The following is an 18,118-nucleotide window of genomic DNA, read 5'->3' as shown; positions in this document are numbered from 1 at the left end:
GGAGATTCTGAGGTGGTTCCTCAGGGGGAGGTTTGACCCTCCAGGACTTGAGCCCACCTCCTTAAAGCACCACCCCCATTCCTTAAAGTGTGTCCTCTGGTTCCTGATGTCCCTATTCTGTGGGATTTTATTTGATAACATTCCTGTGAAACACCATAAGATGCTTTCCTATGTCAATAGACAATAGGTTCAGGAGTAGGCCATTTGGCCCTTCGAGCTGGCACCGCCATTCAATGTGATCATGGCTGATCATCCCCAATCAGTAACCCGTTCCTGCCTTCTCCCCATATCCCCTGACTCCCTATTTTGTCAATGATCCCTACCAAGCTCTCTCTTGAAAGCATCCAGAGAACCCGCCTCCACCGCCCTCTGAGGCAGAGAATTCCACACTCACAACTCTCTGTGAGGAAAAAGTGTTTCCTCATCTCCGTTCTAAATGGCTTACTCCTTATTCTTAAACTGTGGCCCTGGTTCTGGACTTCCCCAACATCGGCAAAGATGACAACATCGTTGCTTTGGCCCCACTACCTGTCAAGGTACGGTGTATTTGTGCCCATTCTTTGTTTTCACCACAGGTTATTTTGCTGCAGGTTCTGACCAAGACTGATCATTGACATTCACTAGTTTGTAGCCAAGAGTAGAAACCTTGGCTATCAAAATGATAGTGTGCAGTGGGCAGTGGTGACATCTTTACACACCCAGTCAAGATCTGAACCCGAACCACTCACACCTTCCCTTCTCCTGCAACCACAGGAGGTGCAACACCATTCCCTACAACCCCTCCCTCACCTCCATTCAGGAACCCCAACATCCCTTCCATGTGAGACTGAGATTAGCCTGCACCCCCTCCAACTTCATGTATTGCATTTAGTGCTCTGGCTATGACCTCCTGTATATTGGTGAGACCATGCATAGATGAAGCGACCTGTTCTCTGTCCACCAAGGCCAACTGGAGCTCTTGGTTACAAGTCACTTAATTCCCCATTTCCATGTCGACTTAACTGTCCTACCTTGGCCTCCTCCACTGAGGCCACACACAAACTGGAAGAACAGCACCTGCAGCTTACAATCCAACGGCATGAACATTGAGTTTAAGAGGGAACTGCAGATGCTGGAGAATCGAAGGTTACACAAAAAAGCTGGAGAAACTCAGCGGGTGCAGCAGCATCTATGAAGCGAAGGAAATAGGCAACGTTTCGGGCCGAAACATTGAATTTCCTTCGCTCCATAGATGCTGCTGCACCCGCTGAGTTTCACCGGCATGAACATTGAATTCACCAATCTCAGGTAAACCTCCCCACCCGTCTATTTCCGATTAGTTTAGTTCAGTTCAGTTTAGTGATACAGATTTGGGCCCACCGAGTCCACACCGACCAGCGATTAACACTATCCTACACTAGGGACATTTTAAAATATTTATACCAAGCCAATTAACCTACAAACCCACACTTCTTTAGAGTGTGGGAGAAAACCGAAGTTCTCGAAGAAAACCAACGCAGGTCACGGGGAGAATGTACGAATTCCATACAGACAGCACCCGTTACCAGGATTGAACCCGGGTCTCTGGCGCTGTAAGGCAGCAACTCTACCGCTGCACGGCCATGCCGCACGTTGATCCACCCAGGTTCTCTCATGCAGATCATTTTCTCCACTCCCCCTACACCCCGTCCTCTGCTTCTTTTCCCCTCCTACACCATCTCTTTCTTTGTTTTGCCAACCCTCCTCAACCCCTAGTTTACGCCACTCCCTATCACCCCCATCATCATTGTTGAAAACATCAACGGGCACGGTGCCTTACAACGCTATGTACGATAGGGATCGCAACTTCTACTGAAGTGTGGATGGCCGTTGGCTCGCTAGGAGCTCATCCACCCTTTGCCAGGTCTTGTTTTTGGTCCTGCTGGGGGTCCACAGCCCCCTCCTCACCAGGCAAACCAGGTGGGGGAGACTGTTTAGTCGCTGATTCTCCGACCATGGAGCAGGTAGCACAGGATTACATGGTACCCATGGGGGAGGGGGGGGGGAACTCCCCTTGACCTGGCCTACACCCCACCTCTAATCTTCCACCCTCTGGACACTTTACCTTCATATCAAACTCCACTTTCTGCAGCCCTTTGTCTTCTCCACATCACCTTCAATTTTTGTGACTAACTCCACCCTTTTCTCCCCCACCCAACTCATATTCCAATGAATCCCTCCTTATTTGGGTCCACCTATCATTCGGCAACTCTAGCCCCAACCCTTCTGCTCAACACCTTTCTCCCAGCTATTATTAATACTCCATTAATATGAAGAAGGGTCCTGATCTGAAACATCGTCTGGATGTTGCCTTTAATAAAGCTTTTGATTTTGCCTTACGATGGGCAGATCTAGAGGATTAAGGCAGGTGGGATTCATGGAGACATGGGTTGATGGGGTCAGGGCTGTGACCTCTGTTGCTTGGCATTGATATTGGCTTATTATTGTCATGTGTACCGAGATACAATTAAAAACTGTCTGCTATCCAGTCAAATCATTCTATATATGAGATTTGTTTTTGTATAAAATGATTTGAATGTGGCTGTAGCTGGGCTGGTTGATAAATTTGCAGATGACCCCAAAACAGGCAGAGTTGTTAGGAAGGTTGTCAAAGAATACAGCAGGAAATAAACTACCTGTAGTTGGAAATTTGAGCAGAGGAATGACAGATGGAATTTAATCCGGACAAATGTGGGTTGTGATACTTCAAAAGCTCAAAAGTCCACGGTAAATGGCAGGAGCATGGAGGTAGTGCAAGCCCATAGCTCACTCAAAGTGACATAGGTTGGGATGGTGAAGAGGGCATTTTGTATGTACGCCTTCATGAGTTTGGGCATTGAGTATAAAAGTTGTAGCTTTCATAAACTTGGATAATGCTACATTTATGTGCAGTCCTGGTCACTAGGTTACAGGAGAGATGTGAGGTGTTTGGAGAGGGTGCAGAAGAGATTCACTGGTATGTTGCCTGGATTAGGGAGTATTGGTTATAAAGACAAGTTGGACAAACTGGGATTATTTTCTCTAGACGAGCGTTGAGGGTGACTGGATGGAGGTTTATAAAAATGTGAGAGGCACAGATAGGGTGGGTAGTCAGTCTTTTTCCCCAAGCTGTAAATGTCAAATACTAGGGGGGGGGGGGGGGGGTCGGTTTAATGTGAGAGGGGAGGTTTGAAGATTTACAAGGCAATTTATTTTATAAGGAGAATGGTAGGTGCCTGGAATGTGCTAAGGTAGCCAGGGGAGGTGGCAGACACAAATAAGGTAGCAATATTTAAGAGGCATTTAGACAGGAACATGAACAGGCAGGGAGTGGAGGAATATAGACCATGTGCAGGCAAATAGGATTAGTTTAATTTGGCATCAAGGTCAGCATAGAAATGGTGGGCCGAGGGTCTGCTCCTGTGCTGCACTGTCCTGTGTGCAGAATGTGTAAGGTTTTCCTGCTGTGTGTGAGCTGAGGGGTGACCATTGATATTTTTGGTGTATTTTCTCTCCAGTAATGTTACTCCAGAGCAGTGTCGGACTGAAGGAGCCTGCCTGCTGTTCACTGTATTTGACCACGATACCCTGCTGAGTGATGACCTGGAAGGGGAGGCCTACCTCCCCCTAGATGACATCCCAGGACTGGACAGCACAGAGGAAGCCCTCACCCACACCAGGGTTCCTCAGACACGACTGACTCTTGGCCACCCAAAACCAAAAGGTGAGAACAAACTCTCCTGCAGATCCTCCGTGCATTCTTGTGGTTGTAGATTCCATCTCTCTTCCACATCCCATTTGCCTGCATTTAGTCCATATCCTTCTAAGGCCTTCCTAAACACACTGTATATTTATCCAGATGTCTTTTAAATGTCAAAATTACATCAGCTGCTATAGCTTCCCCTGGGAGTTTACGCCAGATATGGACTATCTCCAGATATGGACGATGGTGTCAGAAGGTTGTCTGAGGACTCTCTTAAATCTCTCCCTTCTCACCTTAAACCTATGCCCTCCAGATTTTGAATCTCTACCCAGAGAAAAAGGTTGTGAGCATTCACATTATTCATGCCCCTCATGCACCTTAATAAGGTCATCCCACAGCTTCCTATGCTTGAAAGGAGGTGTCAGAGATTATGGGGAGAAGGCAGGAGAATGGGGTCAGGAGGGAGAGATAGATCAGCCGTGATTGAATGGCGGAGTAGACTTGATGGGCCGAATGGCCTAACTCTGCTTCTATCACTTACGATCTTATGAAAGCAAAAAGTCCCAGCCTATCCAATCTCCTCCAATAACTCAAGGGATTGGGTCAAAGGATGACAATGTAGGGAGAGATTTAAGAGGGTCCTCTTGGGCAACCATTTGACTCAGAGGTAGTCTGTATCTGGAGTGAGCTGACGGAGGACGCTATAGAAGTAGATACATATTTGAATTTTACAAGACATCTGGACAAATATATAAGGAAGCTCTTATAAAGATATGGGCCAAATGCAACAAATGGGACCCGCCATGTCACAGTAAAACTCCAATCAAACCGTGGTCAAACTGAAACATTATGGTTGAACTAATGAATAAATTGGACTTTGCACTACTCCATCTAATGCTCCGAGGGCTGATTGCAGTTGAGACTTGTTTTATAGGTCTGATGGAACTGTGCCCAATAAACAACCTTATCTACAGGTTTAACGAGGGTGGGAGAGACTAGAATACAACCCAATGCCAGTATTAATTGTAATAATTTATTAACTAAGAAGAATCACCACAGGCTTCTACTTTCTTGGCAGAATACGATATACTGAAGTTGTTAGAGGCACGGAAAGGAGACCGAGATGCTCAGGCTTTCATTAAAATCCGAAAACAACGGGAAAGGAAGTCGAAGGAGACGTAGAAGTGGCCACAGCCTCGGGAGGAAACACCGACACTGGATGGGATCCACTAGAGCAAACCTTTAGGCACTGAAGGACAGCGTGCCCACGGACAAACGCCCCGTCTGACAGTCATTTATTCCCAGTGTGTGGTGACTGGGTCCTACCTTCACCTCAAGCTGCTGGTGAAGCTGACGAGGGATAGAGAATGCACACACATTGCAGTGGTGGCCCTAAGGTTACAGTGACTCTTCAACATGCTCACCTTCAGCTGCCTGCAGGCCCACGGTTGGGTATCACACTCTTGCTTTTGTAGCCACAGGATTTCCAATAGATTCGACGCAGAGATTATTTCCTTCAGCTGATCGCAAGCCCACTGTGTGTTGTTATGTATTTTAACTCCAACCAGTTAAAACAGCAAGATAGATTAGATCAGGTTATATGTGTGTGTTTTAGCATTTTATTTAATATAAGTAAAGTTTGTGTTTGTGTTCAGCATTCATTGTTCTGCAGCTATTTGCACCAGACATTGTATAGTACCAGCGCTGCCCAGGTTGGGCACCAACTTCAATTTTCCAGTCACCTCAGGTGAATGAAGGCTCTGCCCTGCCAGTGACACCAACATTAATGTAAAATGCCACAGGTGCCAAACAATAGCTGAATAAGAACTTTGGAGTTGTCCCACTGTTCTGACCAATAATTCTCCTCCAATAAACGCGTCAAAACAGATCACTGTCTTTATTACATTGTTGCCTGGATAGAGTGGATGTGGAGAGGATGCTTCCACGGGTGGGAGAGTCTAGGACCAGCGGCCATAGCCTCAGTATAAACGGATGTACCTTTAGAAAGAAGATGAGGAGGAATTTCTTTAGTCAGAGGGTAGTGAATCTGTGGAATTCATTGCCACAGAAGGCTGTGGAGGCTGTCAATGATATTTTTAAGGCAGAGATTGACAGATTAATTAGTAAGGGTGTTAAGTGTTAGAGAGAAGCAGGAGAATGGGGTTGAGAGGAAAGGATAGATCAGCCATGATTGAATGGCAGAGTAGACTTGATGGGGCCCAATAGCCTAATTCTCTTCCAATAACTTACGAACTTAACTGAACCTTGGTGTGTAAATTGGAGGCTACATTTGTTCAACTACAAGTTATTACACTTCAAAAGTGTTTTTTTTTTTTGTTTTGTTTTTTTAAATCAAAAATATTTATTCAAATATTAAAATATCAAAACAGCATCATAATACAAGACGACACAAATATGCTAAGCAACTGCTAAACAACTATATTGCAATCCTTGTCCAGGATACATTCAACCCCCCTCGGTGCCCAGCGGTCATGGAACTCCCTCATGGTGCCCGTAGACGGGTCGTATTCCCTTTCCATGCGCACCCGGGCACGGACGTATCCCCGGAAAAGGGGCAGGCAGCTGGCTCGGGTAGAGCCCTCCACCGTCTGGCGCCTTGACTCGCGGATGGCCAGCTTGGCCAGGCCCAGGAGCAACCCAACCAGGACATCTTCAGCCCTACCCTCTCCCCTACGCACAGGGTGTCCAAAGATGAGGATGGTGGGTGAAAAATGCAGCCAGAAGGCAAGGAACAGCCCCTTTAGGTATTGAAACAGTGGCTGCAGCCTCACGCACTCCATGTACACGTGGTACACAGACTCTTCCAGCCCGCAAAAGTGGCAGGCGGCTGACTTCAAAAGCGTTGGATGTGATGCATAAGTAATAGGTGCATCAATATGTGTCATTGCAGTATCTCCAATGATCCACTATCCTAGCATTTGGAAATCCTCATGCTTTGGAATCTACTCGCCCAATTTACTCCTGTGCTCCATTTATCTCACCAGGGTCCAGTTTCCTTTTCTTTACCCTCTCTTTAATCTCGAGACACAAGAGACTGCAGATGCTGGAATCTGGAGCAAGAAACAATCTGCTGGAGTAACTCAGCGGCTCAGTCAGCATCCTGATACAGGGTCTTTACCTGATACACGACTGTCCCTTTGCCTCCACAGATGCTGCCTGTCCTGTTGTGTTCCTCCAGCAGCTTCTTTTCTGCTCCTTTTATTCTCAACTCATTCACAGGAAAATTCATTTTACTGGTGGTGTGGGTGACATCTTAAAAAACATCATCTAAAGATGTGTTTGTGTGTATAATGAGAGTCGTATCCATTAGTCCAGAACCAGGGGCCACAGTTTACGAATAAAGGTGTAGGTCATGTAGAACGGAGTTGAGGAAAAACCTTTTCACCCAGAGAGTTGTGAATCTGTGGAATTCTCTGCCTCAGAAGGCAGTGGAGACCAATTCTCTGGATGCTTTCAAGAGAGAGTTAGATAGAGCTCTTAATGATAGCAGTCAAGGGATATGGGGAGAAGGCAGGAAGGGGGTACTGATTGCGGATGATCAGCCATGATCACAGTGATTGGCGGTGCTGGATCAAAGGGCCGAATGACTTACTCCCCAACTATTGTCTATTGTCTAAAACCTTCCAGTCTGGCACTTTCAAAGCCCCGAGGATGCTGGATTATTGAAGCTTCACTGTCCTTTTTTCCTTTTTCTGATATCCAGATATGCACAAAATAGTTTCTGACTATTTGGAGTAAAACTGAGAGATTCATAGATTCATAAAGTTATAGGCAATAGACAATAGGTGCAGGAGTAGGCCATTATGCAGCATGAAAACTGAATCTTTGGACCAATTCGTCCATACCGACCAAGGTGCCTATCTACACTAATCCCATTTGCCTGAGTTTGCCTTGTGTTCCTCTAAACCTTTCCTATCCATGTATCTGTCCAAATGTATTTTACAGATGATACCCACCTCTAGTTTCCTCTAGCAGTGCATTCCAGATGCCCACACCCTCTGTGTGGAAAAAGTTGCCCCTCAGATCTCATTGAAATATTTCCCCTCTCATCTAAAACCTGTGCCCTCTAACTTTAGACTCCCCTATCCTGGGAAAAAGACTGTGATCAACCTTATGTATTGTTTCATTTTATAAACCTTTATAAGGTCACCCCTCAGCCTCCTCCACTTAAGGGAAAATCGTCCAGCCTGTCCAGTCACTCCTTATAACTCCAGTCTAGGGAACATGCTTGTGAATGTTTTCTACACCATTCTTCCTGTAGTACCGCAACGCACATAATATTCCAAGTGCAGCCAAACCAATGAATTAATTGCTTGAAAGATACAGAATGGAAGCAGGCTCTTCAGCCCAACGAGTTCGCACCAACCATTGATCACCTGTTATTGCTGCCCCTTTTTCCACATAACCCGTGACAAATATCCACCCAATATTGCTATTCTCATAAACCCCTCTAGCTTTCTTTTCCTCCACATCCCCGCAATGTCTGAAGTAGAGTCCAAACCCAAAACATCACCTATCCATGTTCTCCAGAGATGCTGCCTGGCCCACTGAGTTACTCCACAACTTGGCTTCTTTCCTGGGCAATGGTTTATGGTTGTCGCCTACACCGAGGTAGTGAAACACTTTGTCCCAGTCCTTGGAACGTTTTACTACTGGCTGCTGAGGCACCAAGCTCTAGAATTCAAGTCAAGTCAAGTCAAATTTACTCACACACAAAGCTCCACTCATCCTTTGTCCCTTTATTAAAAAGCTGCTGAAAACTTGAGGTTCAGTGACGTGGTGAAGCTTGTGGCTGCTCTCCAAGCTGTGACTCTGGTTGCAGAAGCATCTTTGGATTGCGATGCTGTGCATAGCTAGAAGTTGGGTAACGCGGATTTATGTTTTGTAACATGGTTGGTGAAAACACAGCACTTTGACTCTTCAGAGCTGTGGAGGGAGCCATTTGATGGGAAAGTGAATGACACTGCCTGCTGCTGGGTTGGTGGAAACAGAGCAACAGGAATCTGTAAAATGAAATTGGATAAATACTGGAAGTGGAAAATTTGCAGAGGGGAGTGAAACCAGATGAAGAGGTCATTCAAAGAACTGCTACTGACATGATGGTCTCCAAATATACCATTGCTCTAGGTACCTCAGCTGCCATGTCAGAGCTGTACAGATAGCCTTGAATCCTCCCTATTATGGAATGGTGTGAAGACAGCTACACTCTAAATTGTGCTGTGTCTACCCTCGAGATACAAGAATGGTCTGTGATGGAAATACATTGGCAAAATCCTGCAGCCAGCAAAATGCTTTTTGGGCATCTGGAGCTCATCCTAAACCACCGCACTTTGTCTAGTTTTTTGTTACATGCCAGTGTCTTCATGTGTGGCTCAGACATACAGGGAGATAATGTTTGCTAATAGACTTGTGAAGCAAGCCTCCTTTTAAACCATAAAGACACCAGCGGAAGGAAATTCCCATAAAGGCTGGGCAGTTTTCACACCACCTGCTTGTAACCAGTGTTTAATAATCAGTCACATCGAGAAGTGTCATTGTAGTGCATCTGTGTATGGGACAGCACTGTAATACATCTGGTAGAGCCACTGCCTCCCTGCTCCGACCCTGACCTCTGGTGCTGATTGTGTGGAGTCTGTATGTTCTCGCTGTGACTGCATGGGTTTCTCCCGAGCGTTCCCATTTCTTCCCAGATCCTGTGCAGGTTATAGGTTGAATGATCGCTGTAAATTGCCCCTTGTGCATAGACGAATGATAGAATTTGGGGGTGATGGTCAGAATGTGGGGTGGTAGCAAAACATTAGGACAGTGTCGAAGCATCTGTCATTAGATGCTTGATAGTTGGCATGGACTCGGTGGTTGAAGGGCCTGTTTATCTGCTGTGGCCTGTTTGACAAGTGGGAATAACAGGGTGGGGTACTGGGCTGTGGGATTATGCATGGTGCGTGCTGAATTGTGGACGCAGTGGGATTATAAAGGTAGGGCCGGGCAGTGGGATTCCTGGGATTATACAAGGTGTCACTGTGGGAGCACTGGGATTAAGTTTATATTTAGTTTATTGTCACTGGTACCAAGGTACAGTGAAAAACTTTGTTGCATGCTAACCAGTCAGCGGAAAGACATGGAAGCACTGGGGAAAATGACTATTTAGTACATTGAAATAAAGACATGCACAAGTTATTTCTTGTTATCGACACAAAATGCTGGGACAGCGGGACAGGCAGCATCTCAGGAGAGAAGGAATGGGTGACGTTTCGGGTCGAGACCCTTCTTGTTATGTTTATTTCTACTGGGCAAACCCAGGCTGTACTTTTAGATCTAAACGTGTTGCTCTCACCCTCTAAGAATCACAATTGGCTGACCTTTCCAGAGGCCAGGAGGCTGCAAACTGCTGCTCTGTGCCTCGCTTCATTCTGACAGCCAGACCTTGGTGCCAGACGGAGGATCGAAATGTGCCTTAATATAAGCCAATCAAAACGCACTATTTCGCTTATAAACGATTGGTTCGTTCTGAGACAATGGACCTATGGTGAAGCGAGTTTAAAGGCCAATCAGAAGCAGGATAAGTATCCAATCAGAGCCGGCTCGGTCCCCGGGGAGGTGGTGTGGGCGAGGGTGACGTCAGCTCGCCGACACGTCACAGGTATAAATGGCGGTGTCGGCGGCGGCTGGCCCAGTCTGGTGATTGACGGTGACGGGGAGGAGTACTGCTCGAAGGTAATTAAATCGCCGGGACAGGCCGCCTCCTAGCTCCTCGACCGACAACCCGCCATGTGCCCGTGATATTCCTGCCGCCTGTCTTTTTTCGTGGTTACTATCGGCGGGGAGGTTATGGTTGGGTGGGAGTTGGAGCGGGGTGAGGGCCGCGCCGCTCGGCACAAAATGGCGGGCCTGGTCTGGTCGGGGCCGGCGGCAGCGTTGAAGCTTTTGTTCGGTAGAGCTCACTTGGGGTAGAGGTAACGGCGAGTGGGCTCGGTTAAGGAGGGAACAGTGGGTGTGTGGCCCAACGTCTCCGGATCGTTCTTCCCCTGACCGCCAGTTCCGCCCCCTCCCGCACGCAAGGCTGGCCGTTAACTGACTGCTTCCTCTGTCGCCCCCAGCCTGACGCAGGATGGCCCGAACAAAGCAGACTGCCCGCAAGTCCACAGGAGGCAAGGCGCCCAGGAAACAGCTGGCGACCAAGGCGGCGAGGAAGAGCGCCCCGTCTACTGGTGGAGTGAAGAAGCCCCATCGCTACAGGTAACGGAGTCCCTCACCCTCCTACGGGGGGGGCACATGCCGGCGTTCTCTCGATGTTTTTCTAATATTCAGTCTCCCGAGGGGCGAGGTTGACATGTGGCACCTGCCGTACACTCTGACAGTGTGTTTTGCCCGCTTGTGCCTCAACTGGATGTCAACATTTGGAAAGCCCCACAGGCCTGGCAGTTGACGTTCAGCTTGATGGACCTGATCGGAAATGTTGACATTTACCGGAAGGTTAAAGACACATTATTGTCAATGTCGTCAGGCTTAATTATTGCTGGTAAAGGCTGCCTTATATTGATGTGTTAAAACGACCAACATTTTGACTGAGATTGTTTTGTTTAATTGTATAAATGCAGATTTGCAAGTTCGTTGGCCCTTATTTTTTTCAAGTTAACTGCTAGGTTGGAAATCGTGCTAATTCAATAATTGAGTTATTGGCTTTTTCAGACCTGGCACAGTTGCTCTGAGAGAAATTAGGCGATACCAGAAATCCACAGAATTGCTGATTCGTAAACTGCCCTTCCAACGTCTGGTGCGTGAGATTGCTCAAGATTTCAAGACTGATCTGAGGTTCCAGAGTGCTGCGATTGGTGCATTACAGGTACAGTTTGTATGACTTTGATTGCTTCACCAGGCCCATAAGGGCCTGTGTACAGATGGCTTTTGTATTGATGCCATTATTTCCAGGTTTCCTCTTTTACCATATTAATGATCATATTTCCACATCAAGTTAATTAATGATGTCGGCTTATGGCAGTGAGATTGGAAGGGCCCATATTGTGAAATAAAGATGGCTGATACTGTCTGAATTTTGTAGTCGGCAGGGCAGTATTCTGCATATCGCCAACTTGGACAATTTTACATTTTTATCAAGCCAATTAACCTACAAACCTATACTTCTTTGGAGTGTGGGAGGAAACGGAAGATCTCGGAGAAAACTCACGGGGAGAACGTACAAACTCCATACAGACAGCACACCCGTAGTCGGGATCAAACCCGGGTCTCTGGCACTGCATTTTGCTGTAAGGCAGCAACTCTACCGCTGTGCCACCGTGACTACCCTGATAGTATATCCATGAGCTGAGCAACTAGCGGGGAGGTTATTTCTCCAAATAAGGAGTGAGAATTTGGGAACAGTGAAGAAAGCTGATAGGGGAATTCAGTCACTTTAAAAAAAAAATATAAATAAATGTAATCTCTAGGAATGATTAGTGAGCAGGGCAGAATTTATTTCTCATAATGTGCACAGCAAGTTTTACATCTAAATGTCCAAACACAAAGGTGTGACCAGAATAAACGTGGATAATGTAAGTGACTGGTTGATTTTTTTCCAATGAAGTTGCTTTGTAATCTTGGTCATTACTTTTTGCACACATTGAACATAATATTAAAGAATGGCAATTTCAGCATTGACATTTTATTTTCTAATGCTAAGTTAAGTTGGAAGATCATGGGCCTTTTGAAACATGTGCCTTTCTTTTCTATAGGAGGCAAGTGAGGCATACTTGGTTGGTCTCTTTGAAGATACAAATCTGTGTGCCATCCACGCCAAGCGAGTTACCATCATGCCAAAGGATATTCAGTTGGCTCGCAGGATACGTGGAGAAAGAGCTTAATTGAAGCAGACTCATTCTATCACAATGGACTGTGGGACCTTTTTTAATATTGCAGGATTTACAGATGGGATTGTCAGGATACGAACTTTTAAGGAGTGATATGTGCAAATGGAATATGTGGTATTTGCTGTTTTTATTCAATTTTCTAAAGTTTAATAGGGTGGGGGGGAGGGGTTAAGCTGGTTTGGGAGCCCTTGCTATTATTTTGGAAGAAAAAAAAATAAATCTCAACTAACTGAATTGGAATTGGAACAGATCAATGTCCACTTGTCATTTGCATGAGGTGCAAGTGGGAAATGCCCATTGCTCTTCAAGCACTTGAGTTAAGTTTTTATTTTATATTATACTTGGGTTTTCTATTAGACTGTTTCCTAGAGCATTTTATATTAGTCAACTGAAGGGAATGTACTGGGAAAATACTTCCTAAATTCATTCCATTGGTAACTCAGGAGGAATTGTGGTCCTACACCAAGTAAATTACATTGATATTTTGTACATCAAGCTGGAGTGTACGGCTTGGCAGCTATGTACCTATTTATGCATTGTTTTTCATGTTATCTGTTTTGGGGAGGGGAAGTTAATTCATCTTTTATTAAATTGTTAATGGACTCGCATGTGTTGCTATTTGTTCTCGTGCAAACAAGTGGTTTACATTGGGGGAAAATGTAGATAAGGGCTAGTTTGAATTCTTTAGTAGCCTGTGAATTAACAATGTTTAGGTGAATGCCATTCTGCAAACTTTGTTGGAAGCAGTGCAGTGTTGCTCCTTAATGACATGGGGTTCACTTGCCCAGATTGGGGCAATTTTACATTTGGAATTAGTTGCAAATTATTTTGCTCTCCCCACTAGTGTTTTAGTCCTAAAACAACATCCCATCTCTTGCCGATTGGAATGGTATGCATTTATTGACCAGGATGCTGACATTGTGCTTGATGCAAGTAGTGTCTTTGGTTATTTGCCAAGTGATTCAAGATGCTTTGTAGAATTTCCCCATGCCCAGACTGTAAAGATGGGGTTGCAGCCCTCCTGACACTGCTTCCAACAGCACTCTTGTCTTAAGAGTTTCTTCTTCATCTTGGTGTAAAGGAAGTAATATTGCTAGTATTAGAGATTCACTTGTATTGGCCACTGGGTTGGATGCATCTTGGGCCTCCACAGCCTGAGGATATTTATCTAGGCCATCTACTATGGATGACCAAAGGAGATGCCATTCTGTTTGAGATCTTTACCAGGGTAATGCCAGTCCACACTGATCCTTAACCGGGTTATTAAATTGGGCGAGAAAGAAGTGCGGAGGTCACTCGTATTGCCTAGTGGAACTGTGAGAAAGGTTTTCTACTGTGGCATTCAGTGATGTTACCCATTTGTCTGCTCAGTAAAAAGTAACATTTGGATCTTATCCTCAAAGGTATGGAGCTGTTTGTTTTTTTGTCCCTTGCCAATAGGGACATACTATAGATTCCTGTGCAAATAGTGCATAGTTTGGTGCTACTGGGGCTATTAGTGTTGCTAGCCTCAAAGGCTTGGAGTGGTTGTCGTGGACTTGATTTCACCTAAAATTGGAGTCCTTTTGGCAAAGGATCACGTGCTGTGCTACAAAACAGAAGCTGGTAAACTTGTAAATACTGCATTAAAGTACGAACTAAATTTCTTGTAATACTACTGTAATTGTTACAGAATGTACTGTATTTTCAAATGCAATAAATGCAGTAATCTGCAAACTACAGAATTTGGGTGAGCTATTTCAGTGCTCAATCTCCAGTCTGCAGCAGTGCTCATACATTAGGCATGGCTCAGATTTGAATTTGTCAGTCTGCTCAGTTGAGCCATATTGATAAATCACCCTGCTACAAACTGCTTATGTAGCAGATGCCTCATTTATACTGAGTGCTTGATTTGTTTATATGGTGTTGTGATGGCACCCCATGTTTTAAACCCAAAGACAGGTTGTTTGATTTGAGGTCTGATGAGTAAAGGTCAATTAGCTTTGTCACACTATGGAAACTTGTTCTTTTAATTCTTAAATGCTAATGATGCAGCATAGCCAACTGAAACAAATGCAAAAAAAATCATAATCATAGTTAATAAACATAATTCTTTAAAGTAAGTCTAGTGGGCCATTTATATGTTGCATGGGATGAAATGCCAAGCTTCTAATATGCATCTTGCATGAGGGCGGATGCTATTAGCACAGTACAGTGACTGACTGAATTTTGTGTCCAGCAAGGAGGAAGATTTGAAGTGGTTGAAGCTTGTGAATTTGAGATTCCAGTGAGGCAAGATGTATAATTGAGCCATTTAGCATGACCATACAGTGGTGAATTATATCAAATCAATATCAGGGTGAGCTACAAAAGTAACTTTTGGGTGAAGTTAAAGATCCAGTTAATGTACTGTAATATTCCAAACCCCTGCAGGAGGAACTCTGGTTGGTCAGCCTTGATGAGGCAAAGCTATATTAATGTTTCAGACCTCTTCTTGGCTCAATGGAATTTTCTATTTTTACACAGCTGGAAGTGACACAAAATGGAGCACCACATTAAATGATCCACTAGGTGGAGTACAAATGATTCTTGCTTTTAGTTTTGCAATCATTTGGCAGTCATGCTGAGCATAAATTGGTGCGAAAGGCAAATGGATGAATCTTGTGCTGACACTAAGGGGCAGTGTTGGATGGTAGAAAAAAAAATCCATGCAAGGGTTTCTTTCCATTATTACCTTCAATTAACCACAATCTCCATCCCCATCCCCATTTTATTATCCACAACGAGTTGAAATGCTGACAACCCAAAATAGCTGCTTGCAACTTCACTTAAAAAGAAACATAAATTAAAGACCCACCATTCCTTTCCTATTAGAGTTAAAAACATGCAAATACATAAATGTATTGTTCAAGCACTATTCTGCAATAACAGATCAAATTATCCCACAGAGAACTGAAAACAAATCATTTTGTAGAAATTAAAGCTGACAAATCAAATGGACCTAAATTACATGAAGTTCTAGGAGGTGGAAGCATTACTCGTGGTCTCATCAGATTTAACAGCAGTGTTATGTGCTGCCATTTTAAAGAGGGGGAAAGATGCATTATGGACCAGAAGATGTATCCTTTCTCAGACAAATTGTTAGTAATATTTGTGATTTTAGAATAAGAAAGAGGATGTTTAATACATTTAGTGTTTTATTAAGACTGCTGCTACAGGGAAGCTAAAGAAAATAGTGATACATTGAGATTTACAAAAGGTATTTGACAAGTTGCAAATACCAAGATATTTATCAGCTATACACTATCCACAGCTACTGGGAAAGTGAGGAAGCTGTTAAATGACAGAGCAAGCTGGTGAAATAATGAGTAAGTTGAGCATTTTAGATTCATAGAGAATGGAACTGGAGCCCTCATCTTAACTAGCCTCGTCCCATCTGCCCACTTTTATAGAGGGCAGGTGGGACTAGTGTTTATTCTTAGTGAGACTATTTACATTTTTATTTTTTAGAGTAGGATTGGCTTACAAAAACAACATCCAAGCGTAATAAAGCCGATAGTTATAACACTTTAAGACCATATTTTAAAAAAAACTAATTTTAGTCTGCATCCATGTGTCTGGACAGTGTATATATTACTTTCCTGGGTCACGGGTTTTCCTTAAGATCAAAAGGACTACAAGATAGATTATGAAAGGGATTGATAAGGTGTATACATCTGTATTTTGGATAGAGACATTAATGTAATTATAATTCTGGCAGGGCTGTGAAAGCTATGATATTACTGGCCATCAGAACAACATCATATTCCCACTCTAATGTCCTTGAGTCTTGTCTTTCCTACCACTTGCCACGTTGTTACTAGAATTGTATTTAGCTTACCTACCACTTGCCACGTTGTTACTAGAATTGTATCTTCCTGCGACTGCATGGGTTTTCTTCAGGTGCTCGGTTTCCTCCAATACAGGTTTGTATGTTCATTGGCTTCTGTAAATTGCCCCTGGTGTCTAATTTTGACGGGGTGATCACAGGTTGGCACAGACTCAGTAAGGCAATGGACCTGTTTCCATGCTGTTTTGTGAATTTAACATTTAAATAGTGATCACAGTGCATTCAGGACCATTAAAAAAAATTGTAAGAGAAAATGTAAATAAAGTTTTTATTAACCACATTATTCATCATTTAGACCCAAGCCTAAAATTGGATGTTAGCATATAGACACATAACTCCCACCTGCATACCCAAGGTCTCTTGACTTTTCATTAACTAAACACTATCAACCAAAGATGCCAGTGAAAGTTCACTGATAATTAGATTTGAAATAATCCACAGCGAACAGGATCAGAAATTTGTTCAGGGCCTTTAACAGACACAGTATTTGCATATGGTTTGAAGAAACAAAAAGGGTTATTCTGAGAAACTTTCTCCACCATTCTAAATATGGAAGCTTGCCGTGATAGCCCATTTCCACATTAAATCTGATGCAAGCAATTGTCCTTGTAGTTCGATGAATCTTGTTGCAATCCTGCCAATATATCCTTAGAGTTACTCCATATGAGATTGAACTGAAACTCCATTACTTGCTTTCATGCTCTATACCAGTCGAGTGCAGAGGAACCCTTTGTTATTGTCACTTTCTGCAATGACAAAAGGTGCAGAAGTGTCACTTTGGGGGAGGGGTAATATGTGCCGTGAAACTTCAGCAGGACCCACTTTCAACAGCTCACACTAGGTTGCAATAGTGGCTGGTAGTGCTGACTGGTGTGGCTATGTCACTGCGCATCTCGGACATGTTGCTTTTCTTGTAGGGGAGCCATAAGGAGGCTAAGAAAATCAAGTATTAGTAAAAATAAAACCCAAATAATCCTCACAATAAGTGCAATAGGCAGTGCAAAAACAGCTGGCCACAATTCTGAGGTAGAGAAAGAGGGCAGTGTCTTGGCCCAGAAAAGCTGTTCAACTGTAACATGTGCTCCAATGGACGAGAACCAATTCCACCAAATTGTAGATGATCACCGTCTTTCTCCATGGAAATATGAAAAATTCCCTTGTAAAGGGGGAATCCCGTCAGGTGCATATATTAACGTCTCACTCCTCAGTTGTACTGTTATCTGACAGCATTTAGACTTGATATTGGAGCGTGGATCCTCTGATGTAATGCAACAGATGGTCGACATCCAGAAGTGAATTGGAGAAGTCTTCACCTTTCCAACAGTACCTGGCCAGTTGCTTCAATAACATGCAGATCAGGTAACAAAACTGTCACAAGGCCACGTACCCACCTGACACTAGTCATCCCTGGAGTCGGTCACACAAACCACTCAGTGTTTCGGAATCCTGCAGCTGAAAGATCAAAGACAGTTAACATGAAGATGATAGTGTCGTACAGTACAAACAGGAACTTTTGGCCCATCTCATCCATGCCAACCTAACCTCACTAATCTCCTTTGCCTACATTGACCATCTTCTCTACTTATTGAAGTACCTGTTCAAGCACCTTTTAAACATTGTAATTATATCTGTCTACATCACCTTCTTTGGCAGCTTGTTCCATAT

General features: G+C 44.1%; 3 protein-coding genes across 5 annotated transcripts in view; 2 read left to right on the top strand and 1 right to left on the bottom strand.

Annotated features, from left to right (window-relative positions):
- The window catches only part of unc13d (unc-13 homolog D (C. elegans)), an 81,945-nt gene extending 73,296 nt beyond the window's left edge, over positions 1 to 8,649 (top strand). Inside the window, exons 31-32 of the mRNA XM_055654016.1 lie at positions 3,516 to 3,721; positions 4,779 to 8,649. Of these exons, the coding sequence (XP_055509991.1) occupies positions 3,516 to 3,721; positions 4,779 to 4,882 (310 nt within the window). The 3' untranslated portion in view covers positions 4,883 to 8,649. The remainder of the gene's footprint in view (positions 1 to 3,515; positions 3,722 to 4,778) is intronic.
- Positions 8,650 to 10,333: 1,684 nt separating this feature from the next.
- On the top strand, positions 10,334 to 14,309 carry LOC129708336 (histone H3.3A). The gene is made up of 4 exons (XM_055654015.1): positions 10,334 to 10,435; positions 10,819 to 10,957; positions 11,411 to 11,564; positions 12,451 to 14,309. The coding sequence occupies exons 2-4, from the start codon at positions 10,830 to 10,832 to the stop codon at positions 12,577 to 12,579; spliced, it is 411 nt and encodes a 136-aa protein (XP_055509990.1). The 5' UTR covers positions 10,334 to 10,435; positions 10,819 to 10,829; the 3' UTR covers positions 12,580 to 14,309.
- Positions 14,310 to 16,707: 2,398 nt separating this feature from the next.
- Positions 16,708 to 18,118, bottom strand: part of si:ch211-250n8.1 (uncharacterized) — a 32,224-nt gene continuing 30,813 nt past the window's right edge. For 2 of the 3 annotated variants that reach the window (XM_055654014.1, XM_055654012.1), the window contains one exon: positions 16,708 to 17,905. In XM_055654014.1, coding sequence (XP_055509989.1) covers positions 17,871 to 17,905 — 35 coding nt within the window. In that variant the 3' untranslated portion in view covers positions 16,708 to 17,870. The remainder of the gene's footprint in view (positions 17,906 to 18,118) is intronic. The other variant, XM_055654013.1, reaches the window with a different exon arrangement.

Source organism: Leucoraja erinacea, chromosome 23 (genome assembly GCF_028641065.1).
Source record: "Leucoraja erinacea ecotype New England chromosome 23, Leri_hhj_1, whole genome shotgun sequence".
NCBI lineage: Eukaryota > Metazoa > Chordata > Chondrichthyes > Rajiformes > Rajidae > Leucoraja > Leucoraja erinaceus.
This window is presented reverse-complemented; position numbering and strand designations above follow the sequence as displayed.

What these genes read in the sequence shown, in the direction of transcription:
- LOC129708336 (XM_055654015.1), top strand. Translation starts at nt 10,830, where the DNA reads ATGGCCCGAACAAAGCAGACTGCCCGCAAGTCCACAGGAGGCAAGGCG. An exon ending in AAGAAGCCCCATCGCTACAG is followed by an intron (nt 10,958 to 11,410) that starts GTAACGGAGTCC and finishes TGGCTTTTTCAG; the next exon opens with ACCTGGCACAGTTGCTCTGA. An exon ending in CTGCGATTGGTGCATTACAG is followed by an intron (nt 11,565 to 12,450) that starts GTACAGTTTGTA and finishes TCTTTTCTATAG; the next exon opens with GAGGCAAGTGAGGCATACTT.